Raw genomic sequence first — 19418 nt, 5'->3', positions numbered from 1 at the left:
TAATATGCTATGATTATACAAGGTATTTCATAAATTTTCACAAAATACCAAATTTTCCCTATACCAAGAGATGTAGTTCTTTTTTTATATATTGAGAATTATTTTCAAGGTATTTGGAATACGTAGGTCATTTTGAAAGCTTAAATGAACCCAATAGCATACAAATTCAAATTGATCGAAAACTTCGGAATATCCCATCAAGAACACCGTTTCTATGAAAAACAATTATAGCTTTGAGAGACATGAAAGAGTTTGAAAAAAATATTTTGAGATATTATGGTCCTATTATCAGTTGCACTGCTGAGGAAATATTCAAACCTTCTGATGAATTAGTGATGTTTTTGATAATAATAGTTTATTCACAAAAAAATCAACAGAAATCTGCCTTCCTCATTTTTTTTCGAAAAGAAATGTACACTGTCGAAATAACAATTTTTCATCGAAAGAATACGGTTGAAATGTTGTTAGTATAGTGAATCATATATTTCAGAACTCGCAAAAACATAATTATTTAGGTATGATATGTATTTCCTCTGAATTGCAGAAGTTAGGTTATGGTATTATATTATGAAAGAGCTGTTGTCATACATATTCTAGGGATTGATTGAACAATTGATTATTGATTTTCCACCTATAACACATTCTTGGGTACCTATATTGGAAGGATAAGTTTTTGTTCATTTTATATTGTAGAACGGCGATTTTGAACAAATATTGTGTTTTCTGTCTAGAACACTTAAATATTGTTTCTGTAACACATTTTTCTAGAATTAGAAAAATTTTGTATTGCCCAGCAGCCACCGAAAGATTTATCAAAGACCATTTCAAAAATGAGAAAAACAGAGTGCAAACAAAGCAAATTGTTATAAGTTTCAAATTCCGAATCGAATGTTTCTAAACTCTTGAAGTATTTGGAGTGAACCTTTGAGGTAGGTAAAAGATAATCAGAATGTTAGGCGATTTCTAAATCATGCATTCAAGTTGTAAAGATCATTAATGACAAGTCATGGAAAACAAAAGGAGGTAAGATGCAATATGGCAACCGTATGTTGTATAAAATCGATACATCTGTTCTCAATAGATCTCAGATGGTTTACAGTATTCTGTTTATGCGATTTTCAGATTTTACATTATCCAAAACGCCATTTTAGTGAGGTTAATTAGTGCTCGAACTATTTTTATCACTGAAAATAAGCCAAAACATCTGATTGTTATGTTGTAATACCATGTGTGGTATCAACAAAATAGTACAGCATCACAGAAAAATATTATGGTACTGGTAGCATGAATAGTGAATTCAAAAGAAGGACCATATTTTCTCCGAGATTGTACAATTATTCCCGTCAAGTTTATATGATGCTTGCTTTCAAACCAAAAGATTCGACATGTTTTACAGATGTCACTTTTTGTTTATGATTTCATTAGACCAATTTTATATTCGAATATATTACTATAGTGTATAATTCACATAAAAACTAATCGGACCCTTGTTATCTTTGGCGAAAGCTAGTCGTCGAGTTTGTTAATATCCTGTATTTATCCATGAATGCCACTTTATCGTGCCTATCGTAGATATAATCAAATTCTAAGTTTCCTTCCACCGACATTTTGCAGAACTAAAAACATCGATTGAAATATCAGCCATTAATAGATCATAAATTTCAATCATAAGGTGCGAAATTCTTTCATCTCAATAAATATCGCGAACAATCGATCGATGTTGAGTCATTCCAATCATCGTCACAAGTACGTGCATTCTGCATTGATCAATCAAATTTTTACGGCTTAATCTATATCGAAACATCCCAATTTCAAGTTGCGTGGTTTCAGGCCAACATTTTCCAGACAGAAAATCCAAATGGCTACACGTCAACACTGATCGATCGAAATACGTCGAATCCTTTGTTTCGAAAAATCATTACCTTCAAGCATTCCACCGCAAACGATTCATCCTCCCATCAACAACAACAACAAAAACACAAAAAAAAATAAAGTCACATATTTTCACATCGTTTCTCACACATTCCCCGAGATATGTACCAGAAAGATCATAACCTAGTGGAAAACGCGACGATGCACAAGCACCTATAAAATCGCACAACAAAAATATTTACGCACGTATAGGAACTCATGTTGCGCGGTCAGTCGGTTCTGTTACTAAGCGGCCGATACGAGTGTTAGTATTGCCGCATAAAACCGGCGACCTTGGCGGTTTTTAAAAAAACAATTGGGGGTCACCTTGCGCCGCAGACGCACACGAGGATCTCGGGATGCTGAGGCGAAAAAGAAGAGGAGCGAGACGCGAATTTAGGCGGAACATCTGCATCGGCCTACTGGTCCTTCGAGCCGGATTTCGCGGATCGGATCGGCGGGGCGAATTCGCTCGATCGGCCGATTCTGGCGTTACCGGGCGATAATCGGGAAATTGGGATAAAATAGGTGAGCGGGGGACCGATCGGAGAAGTTTTGTTTTGTTTGATGTTCGACGGTTACGCAACCTTTTCTCTCGCGGAGAGGCCCTCTCTAGGCGCATCGCGGCGCGCGCAGGCGCAGTAACATGCCCAGCCTTGGCAATGAACTTGATATTCAACGTTCGGAACGCCGCCGAGGGGGGCGGTGGGATTTGGGGGGCCTGCCTCCTTCCACCGCTCCGCTCGCCCAGGCGTTCTCAGTAGAACGGAGGCGAGAATCGCGAAATGCGGTCGATAGGCGCGCACGAGGGTTCCGTCCGTCCGGGCGTTTGCGATCTCGCGCTGGATCGCGTGGGCGGCAGAGGGAACTTATCTCGGGTATGCGGCAGGATCGACGGAGATGTTACGTAATGCACGTGCGGAGGGAAAAGGACGTTCCGTAAAAGGAATTCTATATTTGATGGGATCTTTCTGAAAGTATTATTCCTTAGAAGACGAGACAACTTAAACACCTTGAATAGCGAATGAAATTGAGCAGTATTAATTTTCACAAATTTTTATATAAGCACATTTATGGTCAACACGTAGAATAGGTATATGACCTTGAGACCATCGAAAGACCAATTTTCTACGTCAAATTGGCAGCTACGTTGCCAGATAGAAAACAGTATTTATTTATTCGTTGTTATTAGGGAAGGCTTATGTCAAGCAGAGGGCTGTTTGATGATAATATATCACTACCATTCAATTAGGAGCTCCTAGTTTTCAATAATCTTCTTGAAAATAAACATTTATTTCAGAAAATTTATTTGGATATTTCAATCACATTGTACGTAGAGCTTACGGAGGAAAGAACTGAGCACAGAAAGCCTCACCTCTGCTAACAAGTGCTCCGTCTGATTCACAAAAAAGATTCTTAATTACATTTGGCTTAGAAAATTATATACGTGAATCAATGTTGATATAACAATGTATTTTTTTGAACACTCAATTTAGAGTTCTGTCAGTGGTCGATGCATTTCCATAAACTTGACTGCAGGATGAATTTTGTGTAGCATTAACAGTCGTATTCAGAATAAGAATAAATATTTAGAGATAAAGATATTATTATAACTTCGCGACCGATAGCGAGAATTAATGGAATACTTCTTACTTTAATTTCCTGATTAATTTTTCGATCTGGCAACGTAGCTGATATTTTGGCGTAGCGGATTCGAAGGTCCCAAGGTAATATACCTATTCTTCATGATTACCACAATTATTTCGCCAACACTTTAGGTGGATTTTACATTTCGACTGATGATTTGAACTGATCGGTCGAAATGTAAAATTGATATGAAGAAGCTCCAGTGTTTGACGATACTATTTTTGTAAATATTCATTTGTGAAAATTAATTTCGTTTTATTTCATTTAATAATGAAATTCCATCAAGTAATGTCTACAGAGAATTCTTAAATTTTAATAGAGATATTTCATTTGAGGATACCAACTTTCCAAAACCTTTGAAAACCATCAGATTTTCATTCAAAAGAAGGATACGAAAAAACAGAATGGGGTCAATTCGCCAATTCGACTCTTGTATAAACAGGGCTTTCCTAAATTGAAGGTACAAACGAAAATGACAGATTTCTTGAATAATTTTAAGAAAAAAGCCCTCAAACAGCAAACGCTTTGTTTTTGAGATACAGGATGTAGAATTTGTTTCTCAAGATATTCAACTAAAATTTGGAATAGATATTCTCGTACAGTAATTAACCTAGATAGAGGAAGTAAACGCAATTTTTACATGTCCCCAACATGGTTTGATTACATTGTTGGATTGTGATATATTTTCAAATCCACTATTTTACTATATCATAACGAATGTATATTATATTGAATAAGATATATTTATTTGAGTGATTCCCGATTAAATATGTGAATTTGAGCGCTCGAACTTTGTTTTCTGAATTTCTGATATATTTAGGTATTTATTTCAATATATTTTGAGTTAATATGAAACGTTGATTCACTATGGGACATAAGAAGTGCGTTCTTTGTGGAGAAACTCGCGAATTATGTGACATATCGTATCACTGATTTGTTTTCATTTCCGCGCACTTCACGTCAAATTTGATAGTTCATGTTGGGGACAAGATTTCCTTACTGAAAATGACATATGCTCCCTCTATATATGTTTATTACTCTGATGAGGCAATCAATGATGTCAGGAGCTTTGAGCGCTCGTCTTTCATACGCCAATAACCCTTGTATATACCAATACAGCGTGTTCCTAAATTGGAGGTTCAAACGAAAATGAGAAATTCCTTGAATAATTTCAAGAAAAGAAGTCTTCAAACAGCAAACGCTTTGTTTTCGAGATACAGGAACATGATTCGAATGAAATCACTATTCACAAGTACGGCTTAGTACTGGGTTCTGGTACTCTTGTATTATGTGAAGAAAATTCACTATCTTTGTCTACAATACGAAGAATAGTGATTCGGTTAACTGAATGAAGTCGTTCAAGAATTCTTCTTGAATTTCTCAATGACCAAGCCCTAACCTTCAAATATTTATGATTTTTTTTTGTAAAATCTGAATTTCAACATAAACAGGTTTGAAACTATAGAACGTGATAATCTTCATATGGTATCACTAATAAAATGTAGCAAGATCTGCCGTGAAGAACAGAAGTAAGGATCTTTTGAGAGCTCTTTTATTCATGCGTCAATTGGTTCCTCGAATATCGCAGAACTATATAAAGGTATATCCAAGGATGCCATTGAAACATAAATAATGAACGCTCCTTATATTATTATATTATTATTAGATATTTCATGTCAGTGACTTCCTCGTCATCTTTTGATTGAATGCTTAAATTGAATTAACTATGGTTTGAACGACAGTATCAATACAAAGTTTTATACTTCAAAACTTTCACATTGCTATACAGGGTGAAACAGGGTTGAAATATTCAAGTGACATATTCCTGAGACAATTTCAAGAAAAAAGTCCATACAAACTTGTGTCCGGATATATTTAGTTTCGGAGATATAGGATGTTGAAAGTTTGATTTTTTTTAAGTTTTTTTTTCATAGCGACCTCCCTTCACAAGATTTTTAACTCAAATTTGACAAAGATATTCCATTTCAAAGTTATCATCATGTGATATGTTAATTTTGAATGCAAACTTACAGAGTGATATTTCCCGCTTTTTTTTAGTGAACATCGGGTAGTTTAGAAAAATGTAAAAAGAAGTTCCTGTCCAGTACTACACTTTTTGGATTCTTGTACTTTTGTTGTATCTGCTACCGATCTCGAGAGAAATATTTTGAACAATTTTCTAGTAATCCTCAGGAAAATCCCAATTATTATAAAGATCCAGTAAGTAGGCTGTGATGAATGAATCAATTATAAGTTTTGGTAGTTATTTACCCAATCTGCAGCTAATATTAATGAATTTTATAAACTGGTATAATCATAATAAATAAGTAGAACTACAAAAAACATCCTGTATCTCGAAAACAAAGCGTTTGCTAGCCCATGTTTATAGTGACTTTTTCTAATTGACTCAGGAATATGTCATTTGAATATTTTAACGAACTTTTGTTACACTATGTATATACCTACATACACGCGAAATTTCAACTAGATTGGATCTGTTGACACTGAAATATTGATATTTTTTGTTCGAATACAAATACAAATTTTTATCTCGATCGAAGTTTTGAAATTAACAGTTCAATAAAATTTCGAACGATCATATTTACGAAACCCCTAATCGAATTATACCCATGAACGTGAAAATTTCTAGCGATATTCTTTCGCGAGTTATCGAACATACTTGAATTGTGACGAAATTATATAACAATCTGTCCGGTGAAAGAGAGCTCAAGAGCAAGAAATGATGAAATTTTATTTTCGGAATTGAACCAAATTTAGACCTGGTATCAACAGAAATACCCCTAAAAATAGCCCCCCCCGAGCCAAAAACAAGTAGAAAGGTAGGCGAAACGAATCAATGAAATAACTTAATCAGGATTCTCCCCTTCAGAAGCCTCACGTATCCCGTGACCTAAATATCGTTCGGGTGACCTTTGACATTTAGGAAACCGGAACAGCCGTAGGGTTGGCGTTGGGGTACGGACGCGTGGCATTAAAATACAAACCCGGAAATAACCTCCTATAAACCTGGGATTGCATAATTACCAATTAATGAATCTCAAGACGTCTACAGGGCAATTCTATGGATTATATTCCGCGGAAATTTTCGGGTCGAAATTATTATTATTATTGCAATAGAGAAAGGGGGGGTGTCGAAGCCTATAACCCCACAAGAACTAAACAGAAATTTCATGTATGAGATACAATAAAAAATATCGTTGAAACACAAGAAGTATAAAAAAAATAAAACAAATATGAAGAAAAGAGTTCATCAATCTGGTTCTTGGAGCTATTAAATCGCAGTTTTGAGATTAATGTATTGGCGAGTACAATAATGGTTTATGGTTTGTATACGGAGTGGTCTACTTATTGTAGAATGACTTCAACGGTCGATAAAAAAATTAATCTCAAAACAAAACCATTCTATACAATGTAGTATGGTTTTTGGCCATCTTAAACCTATAGGTTTTTCCAATAAGAATGATTCAATTTGAAATGGTTATCATGGCAACACTGTATTATTTTTGACATTTCTTATGTCATTTGTGTGCACTAGATTATGTCTTTTAGTCATGGAGCGTTTTGAAATTGTTAAATTGTTTTCTGAAAAACAGTGTTCATTTATGAATACTGAGAAAAATTTAAGAAGAATTTATTGACGGCATTGTTCAGTCAATCGACTTACTATTCTTTGTATTGCAGACCAATTTTAAAGTAAATTTTCTTTACGCTATACAAGGGTACCAATAAAAGTGTTAATAAATGAGCACAGAGAGGACAACAAGAATGTTAACACTTAGATAGAATTATTAACATCTGATCTTTGTACTGAAAATATTTGAAGCAATATATTTGACAAAATCATAGATAAACTTCACTTTGAACATCATTATGGGGTTAAGCTGAATAGCTAGACTTCCCTTTGAATGTTACTATTGCATGACATATTGTTTTGTTTTCCGAAAAAAACTCTATTTATTCATCTACTTCCGTCAGCCATACTTCATCTTGTTCGATTCCTAACTATTATAAAATTAATACTAAGAGAGTTTATTCATGTTTATTATGTATAATGCTAGAAAAATGGAATAAAAAAAATTTTCAGTCACTGGATATGCCTGTCCTTGATAATATGTACCTAAGGTTTTATTTTCAGTTTCTCTGGTATCTGAGTAATTGCGATCACAAAATTGTAATACTCAGCATAAACAAAGTTACAGCGGCATTCAAAATTCGAGCCTATTGTTGCGTCAAGTGAATTTCACGCAAACTCTACGGGCAGTTTAATAATCAGAAAGACGCGTTTAGGTCGAGAAACCAACCCCAGCAGGTACAGCGAGGGCTGAAAATAGAACAGAAACATCATCGGCGTCACGTTGGCGCTACATATGGTCATCGTGAAGTCACATCTTAGGGCAAGGAACAAAGGAACAAAGACGTGGACCAATCAGGGACCTGGATTGCGCTTTGGTATGCAGAATCCAAGGCGACGATTAACATCCCCAGGAAATTGGGGTACCATAGACCAGTACGCTGGTAGCTGTTACCTTGTAAACATATAACTTGTACAGCCAAATTCAATATATTAATTAAGAAATCCGGTGTTTCATTATCCCAATTTAATAGAATTACAGTTGATCGATTCAACCGAAAACACCTATCCTAGGTCCCTTCTGGTTATAATCGGGCATAAACTAATCCACCGAATGCTCGATGCACACGAAATAAAATTATTTAATTGAAGCCCAAATAATATTTAAATGGGTATCAATTAAGTTATCATGTATACGGACGGACAGAATCAAATTTGAGGAAGGATTCGCCATCAGAATTGTCGAATCTTATCGTTCGATACCATTCAATCGAAAATTACACATTGGCGACGAAATGAACAGCGATCTGTTCAAAGGCGATTGCTCTTTAGTCCAATGAAGAATAAGATTTTTTACATTCTCTAAGGTCTCAGTCGTTTTCATTTTTAATTCTTAAGTAATCACTACATTGTCACAGATTATTTTATGATTGAGTCAGAGTATAAAGATATACTATATCGTGATCATAATAGGGATGTTGCCTATATTTTGAAATTGCTTTTAATTTGTAGATAAGCCCTATATAAACACGAAAAAAAATGTTTTTATGAAAAATTAAAGTACCAATAAAAAATAAGTGAATAAAAAAAGTTTTCAAAACTCCCGCTAAAACGCGTCACTGCATAAAAGAGTCATCACCAACTAGTTTATCTATAATCACCTCGTGCTAACGGTCTGTCAAACTGAACTAATATCAACTGATATTGACAGTCAAGTCGGTCTGATTATATCATCTTACGTTCTAAACCATAGATAGACTAGTTCTAGATAAGATTAGTTTGTCTATGTTCTAAACGTTTTAGTGTTATGACGTCAAATTGACCTGATTGGCGTTCGCAGTCACGTGCTAGTCGATAAGAATTAATACAATTTAAATTGATTTTATTAAATTGAATTCGAGAAATAAGTTAATGAAAATGCTATTTTGATATTTTAAAAACGGCCTCTGATGTGGAAAACCTAAATTAATTGGATTTTATTATATGACGCAACATCCCTATTCCCACAGGAATATTTACAGAGGCGCGAAAATCCCTAGAACTGTGTAGTTTGCCGGTTATAATCGGGCATTTCTAATCCTTTCATATAAAATTTCGGTGCGCACGGAATAAAATTTATACCAGAATAAAATTGGACCTGGTACTACTTAACCCGGTAGTAGTAAGCAACTTGGTGCACACGGCAATTAAAAGACCTATAGTTTAGTGCAGCGTAGTGTACTGCATCTCTAATATTGATGAATAGCTCATAGGCAGAATGAATTCAATTGTCTTTATCATTCGTTGCATTCCGAATTTCTAAAACTAATTCGACCGTAGCTTGAATAAAGTGTGCGAGAAGTAGAGAGCAGAAGTAGAAATGAATCAATTGAGATCAAGGGACCGCAGATTCCAAGCAATTGGACCAATGTAGTTGACTCTTCAATACAATAGCAACCTACACTTTGTTATGAGTTCGTTTCGACCTTTCCTTATTATTCAACAATACTATGAAATCCAACAAATCTTTCTATTGGTTAGTTGGTTTTTACATAAAAACATCGTTGCCAGCTCAAATCATATTTTATATTAATTTCTTTTCCTTCCGCAGTGCTCTTATGAAATTTTTATAAGAGCACTTTTGTTTGTCAAAATATTTAAGTATTCAAATATGGAAATTTTCACAAAGTTAATGATGTGTCAGATTTTTTTTCCAATTCGAAATATATTTTTCTTATCAACAGGGTTAGTTTGTCTTAAAATTGTACATTCAATTTAACTATATATTCCACCCATAAAATAAAATACTTGTACATCAGATTCATTCTACCAGATTTGTCTCAGTTGTTTTTTCTTCATTGCTTCAACATGATCTTTCAGAATGAAATGAACTTCATTGTGAAGTTTTCTGTTACTAGCCTTGCCAATCTATAATAATACACGGAATTAGCATAAGAAAGCAATAAAAGATAATTCAAACTCACTATCAGAATACTGTATTCTTTTTGTAAATTGAATTATTATTGAAGATATTCAAGGTGAAATCATATAAAATCAGTGAAACATTCTAAAAATCCCTGAGCAAGAAAATGCTAAAGCCATGTTGCCGCGCCATAGATAATTTTTTCGAAGATTGCCACAGAATCAATGATTCTAAATTAGAATTTGATAACAAAATATGAATAAAACCTCGTTTCACCTACATTTTGTCTATATTTCATTAAACCAATTGATATGAAATGATATTTCTGAAATAGCCCTACTGACCTACTGACATAATTATAAAATAAATTACTGTCCGAGTCCGAATCGATTGTCATAATTTTATGCATTTATTAGTAACGTCATTTTCATTTTCGAATGTTTCTCGATAGTTAAATTAATTTAATCATCATTATTGGACTCCGAGGCAGGAAAGGCTGAATCGTTGGATTATAACGTAACAAACAGTTTTAGCAAATGTACCTCCTCTCAGTTCATAATATAGTCGACTCTCATTAACTCGACATCCTTGATAACACGAAGTATTTCCAATCCCTTCAAAAAAGAAAACCTGTCCAAGTCGAAGAAGAGACCCGCAAAAATTAGTTCTATAACTCAAAGTAAGTATGTAGTTAATTCGAAACCCCGCCTCTCAAGTAGTAATGTGTCAGCGAATTGATCATATTTAATGGTTCAATAATTGCATCGTTTAGTTTTGTAAAGGCTGTAGGAAATACATCTTTTGTTAAATGTTTTTTATCCCGAATCCCCAAGGACTCTGCAAAGTCCTAGGAATGAAATGCTCCTGCGGAAATTCTTGCCCTAATTTATCAGGAGCATCTAAATCAGTTGAAAAAAGGTTGCCCAAAAATAAACGAAAATTAACACTTTGAATTAATTTACTCTCTTGACGTTTTCGGGTCTGAATCAGACTCCTTCATAATGAAAATTCTTAAAATATTTAGAATTTGTCAATTGGCATCTGTTTACACGTAGAGAAGTCAATTTATTTTCCAGTGAAATCATCCAAATATGTACGATCTACTCCTAGTATATGGGATAAATTTCACTATTATTCACCTCTAAATCTCGAATTTTCATTTGGTTTTCCTCTATATCTCATTACTTCTGTAGGACGAATTTAATCAAGAATGACCAGTCTAACTCGAAATACCGAACTCGAAGAGAAATCTTAGTCCCGTGGTGTTTCGACTGGACGAGAGTCCACTTTAATGTTCAAGGTATAGTGATTAACGGTTTGGCTTGATATTCAAGCTACTTGGCTTGAGCTTGACTTGAAATCACCTCAAGTTCAAGTCAAGTAGTAGTTTTTCAATGTCAAGTCAAGTACTTAAGAAATATATACTTGACTTGACATTGAAAAACTACTACTTGACTTAAACTTGAGTTGATTTCAAGTTAAGCTCAAGCCAAGTAGCATGAATATCAAGCCAAGCCGTGAATCTCTAGTTCAAGGTGTGATCTACAGCAAATTTAAGCACATTATTCATTGATCTGGCAACGTTCTTTGAAATAAATAATATAATTCATAGAACTTCTACGTTCACAAAGATTGAGTTTCATATTTTCTAGGAGGTGTAAACATCAAAGGAACAGAAGTGCATTAGCCTATTAAGAAAACATAAAATACTCATAACTTTTTACTCGAGGCGAAAAATGGTAAATGAAAAGTTTCTTATTTGATGTTTGATAAGAATACTCGATTTTTCGTCTGAAAATAATGAAGAGATTTATTGGAATATATAAGAATAATATAAGAGTTATGACAGACCATTTTTAATTCCAGAAAAAGTACCTACTCGAGCGGGAATCGAACCCGAAACTCCGATTCACTAGTCCAGCGCTCTACGATGAGCTACCGAGGAAGCTGAAAGTTCCAACCGCATACGAGGAAGCCCTTCACCCAGAATCAAATGTTAGTAGGAAGTTAATGTCGGAAGGGAACTATATCACTATCGGTGATCTCACGATTCAATTCGCCTTCCATCCAGTCGTCGTCGAGATATAGCGACATCAGCAGGATTCAGGTTTATGAATCACCCGATCAACTGTCATGCCAATATATATATTTTCTATACATAGATAAATTTAATGTACAATTTTAAAACTCACCTAGTGAGTCGGTAATCATCACGAAATAGTTATTGATTAAAAAAAAAAAATCTAACCCAAGTACCAATCCCCTGAATGAACTTTACTTTAGAGTAACGGAATAAAATCAGTTGTTATCAAAATAGGGAACATGTATTTATTTTTCTCCTTAAACTCCTATGTCGAAGTTTGTCCCTTGAAAGTTGGTTCATTGTGTATGCAAAGGATCTATTCATCTATGTAATTCATAATCAAAATTTCATAAGACAGAATATATCAGAAGACTTTGTGGGAAATATCCTATTTCGTAGAGTGTTTCGAAATATATTATTGATCGCATTGCGGAAAGGCTGTACGAGCCAAACGAACACTCTTAATCTAATCTACAATAACGTTTCAGACTTAATGCTTTTAGGTTGTTCACTTTATCATTCGTGAATACTTAAATTGGATTCGTTGATTCTTTTACTTACTTACTCGAAATGACGGGTAAAGCTTTAACGGTGCACGGGTAGATTTTAATTTTGGAGTTCTCCGGGGAAGACATTTTTTATGATTTGATTAGAAATATTAAACGTATAATTCGGGTTGAAACTCGGCAGCATAATATTAAATATTATATTAGTTTGTCGAGTGTGAGGAGGTTAAATTTTTTTCTCGAACGTTTCAAAGGTTTATTGTCAAAAATAAAAATGCAAGATCGAAGAAAATGTCCCGATTCTCTTTCGATGCCATGGGATCTTCTTTATTTGGGAAAACCTCTTTGATTTACAGATTGTAGCGACCGTTTCAGGCGCCTCTATTTGGAGGGCGTTAATTCGGCCCAGTTTGCTGGCCGCCTTTTCATATTTCATTCCTGATTCTTAAAAACAACAAAGGTTGTTCCTCTACGCTGCGTTTATTAATTCTCCCTGCAATAAAAATCTCTAAACCGTCTTCAACTAAGCAGCCTGTGTAATAAATAACACATTACAGCCTAGCCAATATAAACAGAATTCCCCATTACTCTCTTTGTGTTTATGAGAGAAGTCATATTGTTATCGATGATTTTTCAGCAGGGGCTCCGAAAAATTATTTGCTTAAAACGCCGAAATTACTCCCGCCAGCCTTGGAACTAATAGTAATTTACGTAACAAGTCCGGAAAATAGGGTTTTTTTGGACGAATAGACAAAATTCCAGGACGAGCGTAAGCGAGTCCTGGAAGTCTGTGAGTCCAAAAAAACCATTTTCGGGCGTGTTGCGTACAATATTTTTTCGGAAACCATGTAAAATAACACTATCGCTGCTGCTTTCCATATTTTATTACGATTGCGATCAAAAAACATGCAAATTTTTGACAACTAATTTCATATGAACTGTCAGCCGTTATCTCGGTTGTTATGGATTCTATGATTCTTTTCCGGCCTAGTCCGGGAAGTACGTACTTTCCGGACTAGGCCGGGAAATGCTTACTTTCTCAAAGAAAAAGCGTCCGGGAAGTGAGCACTTCCCGGACGGTTGCCGAAAAACTATATTTTTGAGGATTTGATACTGAGTTATTTCATTCATGCCGATTCGTATTCTTGTAATATGTTCTTTTGAATCGAATACTGCGATTTAGAAGCGCTCTCAATATAAATAATAGAATTAAAAAAATAATAATGTTCAGAACTTATCTCGGAAGCAACACGGTTTCAGATTACTATGGAAAAACACCTTACTTTAAACAAAGAATCTCCTTCATTGTTTCGGAATGCTTATTCGTAAAACACCGTTTCTCTCAACATCATATAAATGAAGGGTTCTTCCTCTTCTATTATTAGTCTAGAGTTCTCTCAATTGAATTGTTGCATAAATAACAATAGATAGTCTGATGTCGAGTATCTACTCACGACATATCGGTTTTCATAAGATTGAATGAAATTTACTCACCTAATTCCATAGGATACAACCAGGTGTTGATGTCTAAAATGAGGTCCATCTTGAAAGACTCGCTCTCGCAATGTAGCCGACTCACTGCAAAAAAAAAAATAATTGAATCAATGGGTAAAAAACCTTTATTCAATATTAATATTGACCAGATGACACTTAATAATAAAGAACAAAATTTTGTTACTGGATTCTACGTAAAAAGTGCCTGCATAATGTATTGATTTCTGAGCTCTATCATCAATATTAGCGGAGATATACATTATTTTCGATATCGCCATTTTTCCATTTTTCGCTTATAACTCGAAAACAAAAGAGTTGGCCTCGAAAATGAAATAAAATGGCCAAAAATGAACACTACTCTTACTGTTTTCTTAGAAAAAAAAAACGCAAATGGGTATCAGATTTTGTCTATCTCCCCTGGTTTAAAAATTATAGTGCTAAAACATCTGAATTTACCCGACCTGTACATTGTGCAATAAAAAATTGAGAAAAAAATTCAAATTCAATTTTGAAAACATAAGTATTTTTATTGTAGTATTATTTTGTTTACATAAGGATTTTGGAGATAAGGAGAACTGTTGAGAAAGTGTCCAGCAAAAAAGGATAAATAATGGTTCAAAAATTCTGCACAATGGCGCTAGTATACATAGATAGACGGTAACCAACCCAATCTCTAATGGTAGAAGTGTTGAGAGTGTCCAGCAGAAAAGGAATTTAGGAGGCAATACTGTAGATAGAGGGTAAACAATAAACAATCTATATCAGTACCGAATGAGGTTTCCAATGAATTCACCCCTAGCTATACTCGCGCCCTCAATTTAGGTGAGTACAACGGACTTTTTAAAAGGGAAGATTATTCTCCTTATCTCAACCCTCCATACTCCTGTTTACTTCTAGCTTTCTTCTTCTTTCTTTTATAATAAGACGGAGTCCTGTCAATTCTGTCATCTAGCCTCTTGCGACGTTGACGTCCAGCTATCGTACCAACGTTTTGGGGGCCCACCAACTGGTCATCTAGTGCCTGGTTTTTGTGTTTTGGCCCACTTTGCAATTCGATCTGAACCCATCTGATCTACGTGATTTCTTCAAAAGCGTCTTTCTCTTACCCACCTGACAAAATCCTGTACTCCCAACTCTCGCAGAGTATCCTTATTGCGTATTCTGTTTCTGTCTCTCAGCGTTATCTGATATTCTTGCGGCTTTCTTCACCTGACTATTCACTTCATTGGCCAAACATCTCCCGCTTGATATTTACACACTCAAATAGCTCATATTCATTACCTGATGCACAATGTGTCCATTCACTACCAGCATGCAATTTATCGGCTCTTTGGATACTACCAAAGATTGGGTCTTTTCGCAAGAGATTTCCATATTAAGTTTCTGTGGTGCCAATTTGAAATTGTGTAGGAGGCGCTGTAGGTTGTCTTCATTTTCAGCCATCAGGAGTACGTCATCCGCATAGCAGAGTATTCTCAGGTAACGATTTTTCATTCTAAAACCGGCATTAACTTCATTTACACTTTTTATTATCTGGTCCATTATTATATTCAAAAAAAGCTCTTGAAAAGTCACATTCCGTTCTTATTCTTGTTTTGTTTTGAGTTTTGAGTTTCCGTACTAGGTTTTTATGATTCTTATTTACATCTTTTTATTTCAATTTAGATTTATCAGTACCTTTTGACGTTTCCTATAGAATTCATTCTGTAGTAGCTAGACTAGCGCCACATTTTTGAAACAGAAAGATTATATTATTCTCTTTCCTTCTGCCCTCCATAATAAGGATCTTGGATATGTCATTTCGAGTGATTATTGAACGGAACACTTTGGAAATATATTTTAGCAACTAGCTGGTGAATTCAAAGAGTTTATTGAAGCTGATATACAACTGGCAAAATTTTCCATTTGTGCGCATTCCATTTCAGCACCCATTTACCAACTTCCTCATTTAAACGCATTTGATTCTTTTGCTATTATTCCTCTTTTAGTTGTTCCTTTCCATGTGTAGTACAGTGATAGCACCTCGAATTTTCGAATCTTCATTTGATTCGAATATTCGATTTAGAATATTCGAATATTCGAGATATTTAATTCATCATCTTTCACGCATATCATAAATTTGTCAATAGGGATGTTGCGTCTTGCGTCATATAATAAAATTAAATGAATTTAGATTTTCCACATTGAAGGCCTTTTTAAAATACTAAAATAGCATTTTCATTATCTTATATCTCGAATTCAATATAATAAAATTGATTTAAATTGTGTTACTAGCAAGTGACTGCGAACGCCAATTAGGGCAATTTGACATCATAGCACTGAAACGTTTAGAACATAGACAAACTAATCTTATCTAGAACTTGTTTATCTATGGTTTAGAACGTCAGATTATATAATCAAACCGAATTGACTGTCAATATCAGCTGATATCAGTTACGTTTGACAGACCGTTAGCTCGTGGTGATCATAGATAAACTAGTTAGTTTGTCTATGGTGGTGACTCTATACGCTCTATTAGTGATGACGTCACACACCGCCATATTAGTTCTCCTGTCAGTGTTCGGAATCCAAACAAACAAATTGTCATTCAAATCAGTACGTTGTCGTTGAAGAAATTGGCTTATTTTGATAAATAAGATTATTTAAGGAATGATTTTACTAATAATTGATAGACAGAAGGAACGATATTAATGCCTGTATGATCGAACTTGAAGTTCAACTAATAAACACGGCTTTTTACAAAATCTGTTGAATGAAACAGGATTCAAACTTACTGGTATTAACCTCGTTCCTTATGTCTATCAATTAATACTGAAATCGTTCCTCAAATACTCTTATTTATGAAAATAAGCCAATCCCCCTCAACGGCACCGTACTAATTTGAATGACAATTTATTTGTATGGATTCCGAATACTGACAGAAGAACAAAAAATGGCGGTGTATGACGTCACACTAATAGAGCGTATTATGCAGTGGGTCACCATAATACCTTGACAGAATGGAGCGTTTCAGCGGGAATTTTGAAAACTTTTTTTATTTACGTATTTTTTATTGGTACTTTCTATATTTTTCCATGAAATAGTAATTTACGTAACAAGTCCGGAAAATAGGGTTTTTTTGGACGAATAGACAAAATTCCAGGACGAGCGTAAGCGAGTCCTGAAAGTCTGTGAGTCCAAAAAAACCATTTTCGGGCGTGTTGCGTACAATATTTTTTCGGCAACCATGTAAAATAACACTATCGCTGCTGCTTTCCATATTTTATTGCGATTGCGATCAAAAAACATGCAAATTTTTGACAACTAATTCCATATATAATTATATTTGCTCACAAACTAATAAACGGAGTCATTAAAGATTCTAGCATTCTCGAAAAACTAAATTTTGCTATTCCAAGACCATCCTCTAGAGTTAGAAATACATTTTATATGCCGACACCTCGTACGAATACATTGAAGTATTCACCTCTTTATAATTTGTGTGATGCCTGTAATACTGTAAGTTCTCACTTGGATATTTTTAATTGTTCCATTTCAAATATCAGATCTCATTATTTTGACTGACTGAGCATTTTTTGTTATTTTTTTTTTTTTTTCTCAGAATATGTAACATTATTTTTCTTATGCTCCTTGTTCTGTAGTTGGGTTTAAACCTGTAGAACATTGTATATGTATTAAATAAATAAATAAATAAAATAAATAAATATGAACTGTCAGCCGTTATCTCGGTTGCTATGGATTCTATGATTCTTTTCCGGCCTAGTCCGGGAAATGCTACTTTCTCAGAGAAAAAGCGTCCGGGAAGTGAGCACTTCCCGGACGGTTGCCGAAAAATATTTTTTTTTCGGGTTTATATAGGGCTTATCTACAAATTAAAAGCAATTTCAAAATATAGGCAACATTCCTATTAAATTAGAGTCGATGTCAAAAATCTTTAAAAACAGAAATACACGGTAAAATCACAGAATTAGAAAATTCAGAGTCAAGACCCAGAGCGACAACCGTGAAAATACACAGAGTCGCATGAGCCGCGAATCCACCTCTCAGCTACTTATATAGTTCACCAGAACAATCAAAACAAAATACGAACACGCGAACCGGGAGGAAAGTAATCTCTTCTCCGTCGAGCGCACTGTTTCCGTGCAGGAATTCACCGGCTTAAAAGTTTTCGAGCGCATGGCTATCGCCACATGATCCGCCCGCATCTGTGGGGAATGAACGCCAGAGCACAGAACGCGAAACCCTTGACATTGAACTTGCATCGCACGTCATTGCACAGATATTGCCATCGATCTGTGGGATCAGGGAAAACGAAAAGGTTGAAGTTTATTCTAGACTGTTGTGGTGTTGCTGGTTGCGACAAATGGGTCGTTAAATATTGGAGTGTTCGAGGCAGCTAGTTGTGTACGGAATGAAGAATATCTTTTAGGATCGTACAAGCCTTTCAGTTTAGTATATACAGGGTGGTTCGCGAAGAACGTTGGTTTGAATATTTCAAAGAAAAACTCGAGATGAACATTGAAGTTGTATAGCACAATTTTGTAGGGAGATATTATTATTATTATTATTATTATTGAACAAAGATTAAAGTTTAGGCAAAGCCTATAAACTCATATGATATGATAAATTCTTAGAAAAAACTTAAGTTCCGTTCGATTTCCGGTTTCACTTGAAATTATACCAAATTTCGTTGTTTAAATGTACATCAAGTGCTGCAGTTGATCTGCTAGAATTCGTCTACTGAAATTAACAAGGGTCATTATGTTGTACTGGTTTTTATAGACTCGCAAAAGGCGTTTGATACTGTGAATGTAGATATGTATACTTTTGAAGAAGTTGTACAGAATGGGATTTCAAGGGACAGCTTATAGACTTCTTGAAACATACCTGAAAAATCGAATTCTTTACACCAGTATCAATAAACAAAGAAGTAAAAGGCGCACAGTTAACATGGGTGTCCCTTAGGGTTCAGTATTGGGCCCACTGCTGTATTTGCTCTATGTAAATCTGATGGGTTCGAGATCAAGATATTTCTCTTTTGCGGATGATACTGTCATGGTGTACTCAGGAAGATCTTTGGAGGAACTGGAATCGACTATCAATGCTGATCTGCTTCATTATTCTGACTGGCTGCGTTATAACAGACTGAGCATAAATGTAGACAAGACTGTATATATGTGTATGAGGCAGAAGAACAAGCCATTCCATGGAATACAAGTCAAGTTTGATGATATTTCACTTGATCGTGTGAAACAGCACAAATATCTAGGGTTGTATATTGAT

At 34.8% G+C, this 19418-nt stretch overlaps 1 protein-coding gene across 3 annotated transcripts in view; it reads right to left on the bottom strand.

Annotated features, from left to right (window-relative positions):
- LOC123674611 (DNA-directed RNA polymerases I, II, and III subunit RPABC3-like) overlaps nt 1–19418 on the bottom strand; it is a 113153-nt gene that overhangs the window by 35281 nt on the left and 58454 nt on the right. For all 3 annotated transcript variants that reach the window (XM_045609545.1, XM_045609554.1, XM_045609561.1), the window contains exon 2: nt 14136–14219. In XM_045609545.1, coding sequence (XP_045465501.1) covers nt 14136–14219 — 84 coding nt within the window. The remainder of the gene's footprint in view (nt 1–14135; nt 14220–19418) is intronic.

This window comes from Harmonia axyridis, chromosome 1 (genome assembly GCF_914767665.1).
Source record: "Harmonia axyridis chromosome 1, icHarAxyr1.1, whole genome shotgun sequence".
NCBI classification, from domain to species: domain Eukaryota; kingdom Metazoa; phylum Arthropoda; class Insecta; order Coleoptera; family Coccinellidae; genus Harmonia; species Harmonia axyridis.
This window is presented reverse-complemented; position numbering and strand designations above follow the sequence as displayed.